At 35.2% G+C, this 12,573-nt stretch overlaps 1 protein-coding gene across 4 annotated transcripts in view; it reads right to left on the bottom strand.

Annotated features, from left to right (window-relative positions):
* Positions 1–362: 362 nt before the first annotated feature.
* Positions 363–12,573, bottom strand: part of ABCB7 (ATP binding cassette subfamily B member 7) — a 115,567-nt gene continuing 103,356 nt past the window's right edge. For all 4 annotated transcript variants that reach the window (XM_037989514.2, XM_073013563.1, XM_037989513.2 and 1 more), the window contains 3 exons: positions 10,215–10,318; positions 7,217–7,324; positions 363–668 (listed from right to left, as the gene is read on the bottom strand). In XM_037989514.2, coding sequence (XP_037845442.2) covers positions 453–668; positions 7,217–7,324; positions 10,215–10,318 — 428 coding nt within the window. In that variant the 3' untranslated portion in view covers positions 363–452. The remainder of the gene's footprint in view (positions 669–7,216; positions 7,325–10,214; positions 10,319–12,573) is intronic.

Here is a 12,573-nt window from a genome sequence, read left to right as displayed (position 1 = left end):
AATTTCAATTGGAGGGAGGAGGGAGAAGAAACAATAAACTTACACTATCCTCTTTTTCTTTCATTTTAAGAAACAGACACTTTCCCTCTAAATTGTCAGCATAAAGGAGGTTTTAAAAACTACAAAAATTGGGAAACCAATCTGATTCATCTGGCTATAGATATCAAATGAATGTCAGGCTTCAAGAGGGTAATGTGGTAATATCAAACAGGTAGCAAAAATTATGCATTGAGCACAACCAGGAAAGTGACAAGAAAATAATTTGGGGATAATTACAGATGCCACATTAAATAGACTGTAAAAGATGTAAAACTTAAATCCCCTTTTAAATAAATCTTATCTAAAAGAAGGATTATAGAAAATGGGAATGTATGATTTTTTTAATAAAACAATTCTGCTTCAGTGCAAATATGTAGTCCAAAACAACAAAAAAAGAAAATGTCTTATGTGACTTAGCACGAACAGTTTCCACAGCCTTTCACACTATTGACAATTTCTTCTTGTAGTTTCTTTCTTTCCTCCTCTTTGGATATATTTTCTTTCTTTGCTTCCCATTTGGGGTTATCATGGTTCTGCACACGGCTGCTCTGTGTATGCCACATTTCTGAATAGATACTATGAGGGTTAGCAAGCAAACCATGGTGGGTACCACGTTCGGCTACCTTACCCTAAAAAGCAAACACATGAGAAACACGGAGAAAGGTCATTTAACTAGCATAATAACTGAAAATACCAAATACTTTCTAACTAAGGATTTTGAAGGATTTGCATTCATTAAAATACTTCTCCCAATTCCTCATACACAGTATAAGTGAAAAAAAATTTAGGTAGGAATGCTTTCCTTCCTGTTGAGCAATCCAGTGCCAGTGAACAAACAAAAGGCTATAAAATTTCTAATACCATAAACACCATTTTACTTAAAGGAAATAAAATTGTAATGTTTCATTTGTCATTTTGAAGGGAAGGTTAAAATGTAAAAAGGTGATATTTTCCGTAATCAGAAAATATTCAAATCAAAAGCACTGCTATTTACACAGGCACTTAAAAGATTTAAAAATAATATCCTTAAATCCTTATGTATACTTTGAAATAAAAAAGATTTCATAAAATAAAAAAGATTTAATGAAAATGAAAAGTTTACTTCTTCCAGTAGCTGTTTTTGTTAACAATGGTTATTAAACTTAACACTGCAAAGATTTGGTGGTATAGATTCCAAACTCTGATCTACAATTAATTTGTTTCTTGATAGCTATGGTTAACCATGCTGAGAGACAAAAGGAATTCTGTCACTTTTACTGGTATTCCTGGTAACAGGACTTTTACAATAAACCCTTAAGTAAAATAACTGAAATTTGTCTGTGCCTACTTTTAAGTATTTACATGTAAGGTTATACTGCTGTTTCTTGATTTATTCATTTCTGGCATTATCTACTAACTCCCTATTATGGAATACGGAGATTCAACACTCATACTATCCCACATTCCCACTACTCCATCATTTACTCTCCTAATAACATCAGTTACATCACAAATTTTGATTCAGTGTTTACCTTATTACGACTATGTAAGTATTCCCTGCTTAGCTAAGTAGGTACTAGGATTATATATACATTTTCTTATACAGTCTTTTAATCCTGCTAGACTTAGTAACTTCCTTGTTTCTTTTTCATTTGCTTAGTTTTCTATGTCACTATTGGAAATCTCTCCAAAGTTTATTACAGAATTACGAAACCCTTTTCAACAGTATTTTTCTCATAATCAACTACATTCGGTAATCTATTAGTTTATTTCCCCCCACCACCCAGAGATATTTCCTTCAGAGCTTTTAGGTTGTTTTCTACATCCTCAATTCTGAAGGTGTATGATAATGTGCCCTGATATAGCTTTATTTTTCCTTTCCATTCATTGTGGTGGGTACTCAGGCCCTTTCAATCTAGAAACTCTTGCTCTGAAGTTCTAGACACTTTTTTGGTATTACTTTCTATGGCAAAAACCACAATAACTTTTGCAACAACCTATTATTTGACAATTTCCTCCCCTGTTTCTGGCCTCTCTAGAACTACCACTAGTCAGATGTTGGACTTTTTAGACAAATTCTCTTGTTTTCTGATCTTTTCTCTATATTCTCTCTCTTTTGGAGATTTTCTCGACTTTATTTCAGCAAAGACATTTCTCATTTCTAAAATCTTGTTCTCAGGTCGTTCCTTTATTTATTTATTTACCAAACCCATTTTAAAATTTTGAAATATTTCAAGAGTGATACAATGAACAACTTTATATGCTTCTCCTAGTTTGGCAACCATTATTTTTTCTTACATTTGCTTTCTCTACCTCACCTTCTCTCTATATATACATTATTTTTTTGCTACACCATCTGAGAATGAGCTGCAGACATCATTACATTTCACCCCTAAATATTTCATTAGCATGTATCTCCTAAAAACAAAGACATTCTCCTATATGACTTAAATACAACTATATCACACTCAGGAAATTTAACAATGGCCGGCCATGGTGGCTCATGCCTGTAATCCCAGTTCTTTGGGAGGCTGAGGTGAGAGGATTGCTTGAGCCCAGGAGTTTGAGACCAGCCTGGGCAACATGATGAGATACCTGCCCCCGCCATCTCTACCAAAAAAAACAAAAAACAAAAAACCCAACAAAAAAAACTGAACAATGATATGATATTCTTATTTAACATACAGTCCATATTCAGACTTCATCGGTTGTACCAATAATGTCCTTTATACTTTTTTTGCATCTAGGATCCAATCAGGATCAATGCATTGAATTTATAACAGCTTTGTTCTAGTCTGTGTGTGTGTGTTTGTGACGTTGATATTTCTAAAATGTCCAGTCCTGCTTTTAAAAGACTGCCCTTCAATTTGTATTTGTCTAGTTGTTTCTGATTATTAGATCCAGGCTAAACTTTTGTTTTTTTGAGATGGGATCTTGCTATATTGCCCAGGCTGGTCTCAAACTTCTGGGCTCAGGTAATCCTCCCACCTCTGCTTCCCAAAGTGCTGTTATTACCTGCATGAGCCACCACCAAAATGCCCAGCCCAGGTTAAACATTTTGGGTAGAAAGAAAAGATAATATATCTTCAGCGCATTACATCAGGAGGTACATGAGTTCAATTTTGCTCCATTACTGATATTAGGTTTGATCATTTGGTTAAGGTGACATCTACCAGTTTCTCTATTTCTCTATTTTCAAGGTATTTTTTCTCTAATTAGTAAGTAATCTATGGTAATTTCAAACCATGCAAATATTCTAGCCTCAATAGCTTTACACCACATGGTTTCAGCAATGAGTGAGGACCCTTACCTGACTCAATTATTACAATGGTGGCTGTAAAATGTGATTTTCTAAATTTGTAATTCCTTTTACATTTCATGTGTTAGTTGGCTTTCTTCCTAAAGGGGAACTGTCCCTTTCCCCTTGATAATTTTTGTTTTAGCAGTATCATCATGGATACATAGATGTTTTTTTATTCAATGTATTATAATTAATTAGTGTCATTATTCTTTTTATGCCCCAAGGCTAGTGGGAGCTCATTCAAAATGGTTCCTATGTCCTCATGACTTGTGTTCATTAGTTTCCCTGACCCAGATCAGGAATCAACTACTTCTCCAAAGAGTGTTGGTTGCTTTTAGTGAGGAACAGTATTTAGTGCCCAAGATCTGGTTGCCAAGTATACTCATTACTACTGGGTTTTCACTGCTTCTAGGCCTCTTCAGTGAATAGAGTAAGGATATTTTTTTAAAATCATAAATTCAGACTGATAATTCTATTCCAATATATCGCAAGGTTCTCCTCTTCTTTGCCAATTCCATATTTGTATCTTTCTTCTCCCAAGAGATCTGTTTCCCAACATCAATGTATTTACTCATAAGCTCAATCTTACACTATACACAAAAATAGTCTCAAAATGGTTGCCCCCACACTACTACCAACAATACACTAAGTTCGAATTTCCTTTGGGTTATTTTTGTCTTTAAAATATATTCCACGAAGGGTATATAATCAAAGTAATATGTTCAAAAGTTACTTGGCTTAATTCTATTTTTCTTCTGGGTGGTTATGTTAGCAATTTTATATGCAATTAGTTTTACTTCCTTCTGTTTGTATTTAATTTTTATTTTCCCCCTTGTTGATTTTTGAAGGTATAAAAATAGTAAGCATGGTTCAAAAGTAAAATATTAAAACTTCATTCTCTTTTCTGTATCTAACCCTTTGTACCCGCATCCCATAGGTAGCCAATTGCTTTAGTTTCTAGTTTACCCTTTGAGTTTCTTTTTGTAAAAATAAGCAGATATACATATATTCTTTTTTTCCCTATCTTCTTTGCAAAAGGTAGCATGCTATATTCTCTTTTATATCTACTTTTTTTTTTTCCACTTACCAATATATCCTACAGATCAGGCCCTATAAGTTTCCTTTACTTTTTTTTTTATTGTTGTTTTTAATTTTTGGAGACAGAGTCTCGCTATGTTGTCCAGGCTGGTCTCCACCTCCTGGGCTCAAGTCATCCTCTCACCTCAGCCTCCCAAGTAGCTGGGATTACAGGTTACTTTTTTTTCTTCTGTCCTTATTTTAGAAATACTATATTTTCCATGATCTCTGAGCATATTAAGAAAGTCTACATTTTCCATTGAGTTCCTTTTTTTCTGTTTTGGAGGTCTATCCACTGACATTTAAGAATAGAGCATTGAAAGGCTGACCGGAAGCTCTGTGTGCATTAAGATGCCTTCTAAACCAGTGGACTTCATGGTAGGATGATTATGTAGATATCTGGACATTTTGTTGGGGTTCCCAAATACAAGTATCTTTTTTTTTTTTTTCCTGGGGCTGCTTTCGTTTCTCCAGAGAAGAATCCTCCAATTATTTGCTGATGAGGAAAGGAGTAGTGATGGTAAAATAAACAACTGGATGGCAAAGTTCTTGGAGCCAGTGGCACAAGAGGGCCTGTGGTCCTATCCTTTGGTATGTTTTGATTTTCAGTTAATCTCTCCCTTCATTGTTAATGTGCCTGGTGGTCTGCTTGTGTCCAAAGCCAGTAATTTCCTGATAAGTAAATCTCCAGACTCGTGCTAAGGAACTTTATTTCTTATGCAGTCTTACACTTAATTGTTACTTTCAACCTCATGCTTATCACCACTTTTCATCATACCTGGTGCCTTCAATTCCTGAGCCTTTTCAGGGGTCTACAACATGAATCAATTTGCTTTTTTTTTAAAATTGATGTCTCTCTCTTTTTCACACACAGTATTGAACTTTTTAGCTCTGCTAATCTATCTACTTACCAGTTTCCCCAATTTGCTGATATCTCTTGTCCACCGTTATTTCCTCTCCTATTATTTTGTCCTTATGGCTTTATACTTATTATACTTATTTTATTTATTAACTTTCATTTTAGTATGGTTAGGGGAAGAAGAGATAAACAAATGTATCCAACCTTCCACATTTAACTAGAAGTTCCCTAGATATGCCGTCTTAACATTAACACTACTATAAGAAATTGCTGACAGAACACAGGAGGTGACAGATTATTAGTCAAAGTTAAGGTCATATTAGTTTCACTAGAAAATGAAAATCTGTTATGTTCATAATCAGACAACTACAGAATCATCAAATTATGAATAATAAAGAGATTCTTCTTTAGACACAGTTGCTATGATCAGTAATAAATTAGGTCCAATTACAACCCAAAATCCAAGTGGCAATGGTATAAAATAAGTGTATAGATACTATGAATTACATGGCGTGAGGCAGGTGATCACATGCCTGCTAACATATTTTAACAACTTCTATTTGTAAAAAAAGGTTCTCACTAAATGGCTGCATAGAATCAGAAAGCTTATAAAAAAGTAGCAGATTTTATTTAATATTCTTGAACATCAATGATATAATAAGGTATATTTACAAAATTTCCCATTTAAGACATTCTGGTACAACCATACTGGAAAAATCAGTTTGGTAATGAATGTAAATATTTAAGAACAAACCAACAGAAAGGCCTAGGGTCACAAGCATGCAAGCAACTTATGAAGGTAATAGTATACAAACCACAACACTGAATACCCTATAAGAAATTTTAGTGGAGTGAAAAAGTCCCTTTAAATAGTTCAATATACAGATAGTGCATGAGAATGCTTCTCTCTAAACTCTTATTACACAGGTTTTCAATATGTGACCAGGCGTGGTGGTTATGCCTGTAATCCTAGTACTTTGTCGGGGTGAGGCAGGCAGGTCGTTTGAGCTCAGGAGTTCGAGACCAACCTGGGCAACATGGTGAAACCCCATCTCTACAAAAAATTAGCTGGGCGTGAGGCACGTGCCTGTAGTCCCAGGTACTTGGGGGGCTGAAGTGTGAGGATTGCTTGAGCCCAGGAGGTCGAGGCTGCAGTGAGCTGAGATCATGCCACTGTACTCCTGGGTGACAAAGTAAGACCGTGCCTCAAAAAGAAAAAAAAAAACCAAAATGATAAAGAATTGAAGATATATTTATTAGAAGGGAAAAATAATTACAGAAAAGGCTGAATGCAGGGTAGAAAACTGCATAATGTTAGAAATAATCAAGTACTAGGCGGGTGTGGGGAGAAGAGGTCCTTACAGGAAGGACAAAATAAAAATTATTGCAATTTTCAAATCTACCCATCACAATAGTGGTACTCTGATTTGTCTAGACTTTTACAGTATACTCGTATAGTAATTTCCTTAGAAGAGATAAAGCAGGCTATATTTTTCTTACTTTCCTGAGAAGGAAAAACATAAAATAAAAATGACCATGTTTGAAAATGACCACTTTATTTTATGGTAATTTTCTTTTAACCATCAAGGGTATGTGCAGGTATTAGAAAAATAAAAATATATAATACAGCAAAGACACTGAGCAAATAGTCTATTCAGAGCAAAAATGAATGCAGAAAAGTTATTTTATATATGCACCATTGAAAACCTGCTTCTATTGTGAAGATTTAATGCTTTCCTGATTAAACTTTTGTTTGTAATACTTTAATAGAGAGTGAGTTAATATAGTTTATTCCTTCTTGGAAGTGACATGCATTATTTCCAATCAAAAGGGGCTAAAAACAGAATCTTATCAGGATTCAATCTCAACCAAATAATGTAAGAAACAATATTTAAGCTTCTTGTATCTATAACAATTTCCAGTGTTCCTCAAATACTAAACTTCAAAGTTAAATCTCTTACCTGGTCCAAGACAATGATTTCATCTGCATCAACCACTGTTGACAATCTGTGTGCAATGAAAATAGAAGTTCTGTGTTTGACCACATCCTTCATGGCACCAAGAATAGTCTGCAAGTTTGGTAATATGAAGAACAGGAGAAAATAAAAAGAACTATGCATTAGGCAAATGTAAATTAAAATAATCATACAATTTCTAAAGGAACACAAAAAATGCCAGTTAATCTTTTATTATGTAAATTTTATACTGATACCAAATATTACACCTAATCTAATAATTGCTAAAAGGAAGGGGAGAAAGCAAAAAGAGAAGGCAAATATGATCACATTATCATAGAAAAAAATTCTTTAAGATACGCAACATTTCTCAAAATTACAAAATCTGGGAGAAAGTAGTAAACATTATAAGCAGTAAACATATCAACTCTCGTGATATCAGGAACATAGCCACATATAATGTTTACCAATGAGAACAAAACTAAAATGAGGAGAGATTTAAGTGATAGGACAGAGAGAAATTCAAAATAATCCAAAGATAGGGAGATTCAAAGACTATAGGAACATTTGCTTTTCCTTAGTTCAAACTCAGAGGACAGAAGGGGAAACAATGATAACTGTATATTTTTAACTGCAGAAACCTCTTTTTCAAAAGCATTCTGACTTCCTAATGCATCCCGGAAATATATTTTTGTTTATTCCCTGTAAAGTATAAGAATTGTATATATATTCAGCTATACTTGGAAACCTGGGTCTAAGTACAGCAAGCTAGATGGAAACAGCAGTGTGGGGAATGGGGATATACCCAAATTTCCTATGAATATTTCTGAACATTTTATTTATTAAAGGAATGAAATTATCAAGAGCAAATGGTTACCTAGGAAAAGATCTTATATTTTACTAGGGCAGACTGATAATAAGGTACAAGGCCAATACTAAGAAAGCCTGTTATGTTTGTGAGGACTCCTTTTTTAACCTTTAACAACTTAAACTCTGACATCCTACTGAAGACACTGGACTTTTTTAAAAGGCCCATTAAAATTTACCAAATCTTGCAATAACTCCTCCCCTTGGGGGGTTGTCTGCTGGCTCTTAATGGGTTATGCTCTCTGACATAATAAAGCTGTATGACTCAAATAATGACTGTTGGTAGGTCTTTTAGTTTGTGGTAGTATGACACATTTTTAGGTAAAAAGTTCTTATAAGCATGTTCCTACTTTTCCTATGAATGGGGTCTGGTCCTGCTTATGGTTCACTTTAAATATAACAAATCCCCAGGCTAACCAAGTCACTTCAAAATTCAATTGCTTTAAATATGCTGCAGATCAAACAATGGACCCTGAAACTTAACTCTGTATGCAAATGTTATGTCACACAGCCTGCAAAGCTGAATTAGGCCTATCCTTCAACACTAGGTTTACACTATGTATTGAATTAAAAGGTAGCTGAATGAAGGCAATTGACAAATGCATCTGTCTATCTTCAGTTCTAGATTAAGGGGATATGATAATGAAATTACCATTGTTGTTGAGACTTTTGTATGTAATGTAAAGATGTTGCTATGAAATCTAACGCAGCTGTGGGGCAATGTCATGATATCAGTGTCACATCTTGGTGTTTCATAACACTTCCAGTGAAATGAATACAAATTGATACCAACACTGCAGCTTGTGCATGCCTGACTTGCATCTCATGAGTTGCTCCATGATAAGTGAAAGACTATCTGGTATGTACTATGTCACAGGTTTCACAATCACTTCCATGACTATTTTAATGAGTATTAAGTGGCAATAGGAGAGAGACTGAAACTTTCTTCCTTTGTCAGCATATCAGGTGATTCCTACAGCTTTGTAAGATACAGGGGCAATGCAACAACAGCATAAGTTATCACATAGTTCCAAAAGGAGACACATTTGCAAATGGACTTAACACTGTGGTATTTCTAGTTCAATGCAACCTGGCATTCTTACCATCAACACTTGCCATATGGAAAAGGGGAGATAGGCATTTTACTCTATAGCACTTACTATTGAAGTTTATTCAAAATACAAAGTAATGCAACCATTTTACTGAAACTTCCAAGTATTAAACATTGAAGAGCTAGTAATGGGATGGCTGGGTCATATGGTACTTCTAGTTCTAGATCCTTGAGGAATCGCCATACTGTTTTCCATAATGGTTGAACTAGTTTACAATCCCACCAACAGTGTAAAAGTGTTCCTATTTCTTCATATCCTCTCCAGCACCTGTTGTTTCCTGACTTTTGAATGACTGCCATTCTAACTGGTGTGAGATGGTATCTCATTGTGGTTTTGATTTGCATTTCTCTGATGGCCAGCGATGATGAGCATTTTTTCATGTGTCTGTTGGCTGTATGAATGTCCTCTTTTGAGAAATGTCTATTCATATTCTTTGCCCACTTTTTGATGGGGTTGTTTTTTTCTTGTAAATTTATACCCAAAGGATTATAAATCATGCTGCTATAAAGACACATGCACACGTATGTTTATTGCAGCACTATTCACAATAGCAAAGACTTGGAATCAACCCAAATGTCCATCAGTGACAGACTGGATTAAGAAAATGTGGCACATATACACCATGGAATACTATGCAGCCATAAAAAAGGATGAGTTTGTGTCCTTTGTAGGGACATGGATGCAGCTGGAAACCATCATTCTCAGCAAACTATCGCAAGAACAGAAAACCAAACACCGCATGTTCTCACTCATAGGTGGGAAGTGAACAATGAGATCACTTGGACTCGGGAAGGGGAACATCACACACCGGGGCCTATCATGGGGAGGGGGTCGGAGGAGGGGGTCGGGATTGCATTGGGAGTTATACCTGATGTAAATGACGAGTTGATGGGTGCAGCACACCAACATGGCACAAGTATACATATGTAACAAACCTGCACGTTATGCACATGTACCCTAGAACTTAAAGTATAAAAAAATAAAAATAAAAAAATAAAGAGCTTTATATTTTAATCATAACTTACTTCTTCAGTAATCGAATCTAACGATGAAGTAGCTTCATCATAGAGTATGACTGGGGGGTCCTTCAAAATGGCTCTTGCAATTGCTACTCTTTGCTTTTCTCCTCCTGGTAAAGGAAAAGTTTACTTTAAGGAAGCATAGTGCATGCATATTTTATGTTTCTAGTGTTTCCATTGATTACAACCACCAAGTAATACATTGAACATTTCCCTATTCTCCTGATCACAGTTCATTTTACTGAGTTGTAGAGTTGAAGTTCATATATAATATCTTTTGACAAATTACATTCCCTTAAACATGAATGCACTACTGAATTCTGACTTCATAGCAGGTGGGAAGAATGAGAATGAGGCAGGAAGGTAACAACTTTGATTCTACTATTATTATTCTACCAGAAGTATGCTCATTATGTGTTACTTTATATTATAGATAATTCTCAATGAACAGCAATCTCAGAAAATTTCAATGACAGAATTGACAATGCCAAAAAAATCAATATCTGAAACCTGAAGACATTAAACTATGAATAACTGAATTAGTCTCTTAAGATAAAAAAGTAGCATTCAGCCAGTATTCTCAAGGATTGTTTTTTGACAGAAAGCTATTATTTTCACAGCATTCTTCAAAGTTAAAGGCATATACTAGATATCTCTTCCTTTATTTAGGTATTTATTATAGGTCTCTAGCATATCAAATTTTTAAAATAGAAAGGATACAGGCCCAGAAAAGTTAAGTGATTTGCTCACGGTCACCGAGCAAGAACCTGGACTAGACCCATTCCAGTCCAATGCTCTTCTTATCACAATGTGTAAGCCCACATTTATTCCTAAACACAAGAATAAATATTTTGAAAGTATTTCTTAAATAAATAGGGAAAATATGTAGTGAAATGTATAGAAATCTTTCTTTTATTACTGGGACTACTGTAGGTCTAAGGTCATCAATCTTATATAGAACTATAATTGGAAGTACAGAAGATGGTACTCTGCTGACTATGTCCCTTTTAGCTTCTTTTCTTGTCTATTATACATTATCAATGTCTGAAAAAACATATTTTTCAGCTTAAGTAACCTCTTTAATAAATAAGCTCTAACCATTATCTGGTACATTAAATATTTTTATTTTTACTTGTTCTACAATTATTCTCTTTGGCCTATAAAGGGGCTCCTTATTTTTAATATTAGTAAGTTTATATTTATGCTAGCCATATGCTTCCCCACCTCACAAGATCAAAATTCTCCTAACAAGGCAGGTACCATAAGTACTATCTTCCTGCCTACCTATTAACCCAGTAGCAGAAAGTTCCTCAAAGAAGTAGATATTCAGAGGAAGGACTAGTTTTGAAGTGCCTCTCAAATTTCAAGTGGAAACCAACTAAATTGTAATTCTATTCAATAGTATTTTGGAACTCGGAGAAGAAATGTCTGTTTATTCTCTAACATAATTCTTAGCATAGCCGGGCGCGGTGGCTCAAGCCTGTAATCCCAGCACTTTGGGAGACCGAGACGGGTGGATCACGAGGTCAGGAGATCGAGACCATCCTGGCAAACATGGTGAAACCCCGTCTCTACTAAAAAATACAAAAAACTAGCCGGGCGAGGTGGCGGCGCCTGTAGTCCCAGCTACTCGGGAGGCTGAGGCAGGAGAATGGCGTGAACCCGGGAGGCAGAGCTTGCAGTGAGCTGAGATCCGGCCACTGCACTCCAGCCCGGGAGACAGAGCGAGACTCCGTCTCAAAAAATAATAATAATAATTCTTAGCATAGATGCTAAATAATAAATTGCTCATTTTGAGAGGTATGGTTGTAAGGAAATGGGAAAAAGGTAAGAATAAAATTTCTTTAGCTATTCCTATCCCCCACAGGCATGCAGAAAGGAAAAATAAGATTACAAAACAGAACACAGCATAGCTGGCTGAGGCAAAGTCATGCATTAAGAGGGCTAGTTCATATTACATGATAAATTAGGGATCACCAGAATTAGCCAAATGGACACATAATTTGGGGGTGGGCCAGATAATTGGAAATTACTCATATTAAAAGCAGTAATAAAGTGCAAATGTGGACTGGAATGATACCGGCATCTTATACTACCAGGTAATGACCCAACCAACTTAACTTGAAAGTAATCTTTGCTTAAAATTTTCTAAACCTAGCCCAAAACTTTCTAACAGACTGCCAATTCCTGGGAAACACAGGCCTGTTTATGCTTCATTTTTTAAACTTTCAAATCATTTAGCATAGTAGCTTGCACATAGTGTGTATCTAATAAATGAAGCCAGTTTGTAATGAAGAGGAATGGGGATTCGTTAAAATTCACATAGAGTATTTCTCATTCTATTTTTGCCTTACCTCTATCTATA

Source organism: Chlorocebus sabaeus, chromosome X (genome assembly GCF_047675955.1).
Source record: "Chlorocebus sabaeus isolate Y175 chromosome X, mChlSab1.0.hap1, whole genome shotgun sequence".
In the NCBI taxonomy this organism is placed as follows: Eukaryota; Metazoa; Chordata; class Mammalia; order Primates; family Cercopithecidae; genus Chlorocebus; species Chlorocebus sabaeus.
This window is presented reverse-complemented; position numbering and strand designations above follow the sequence as displayed.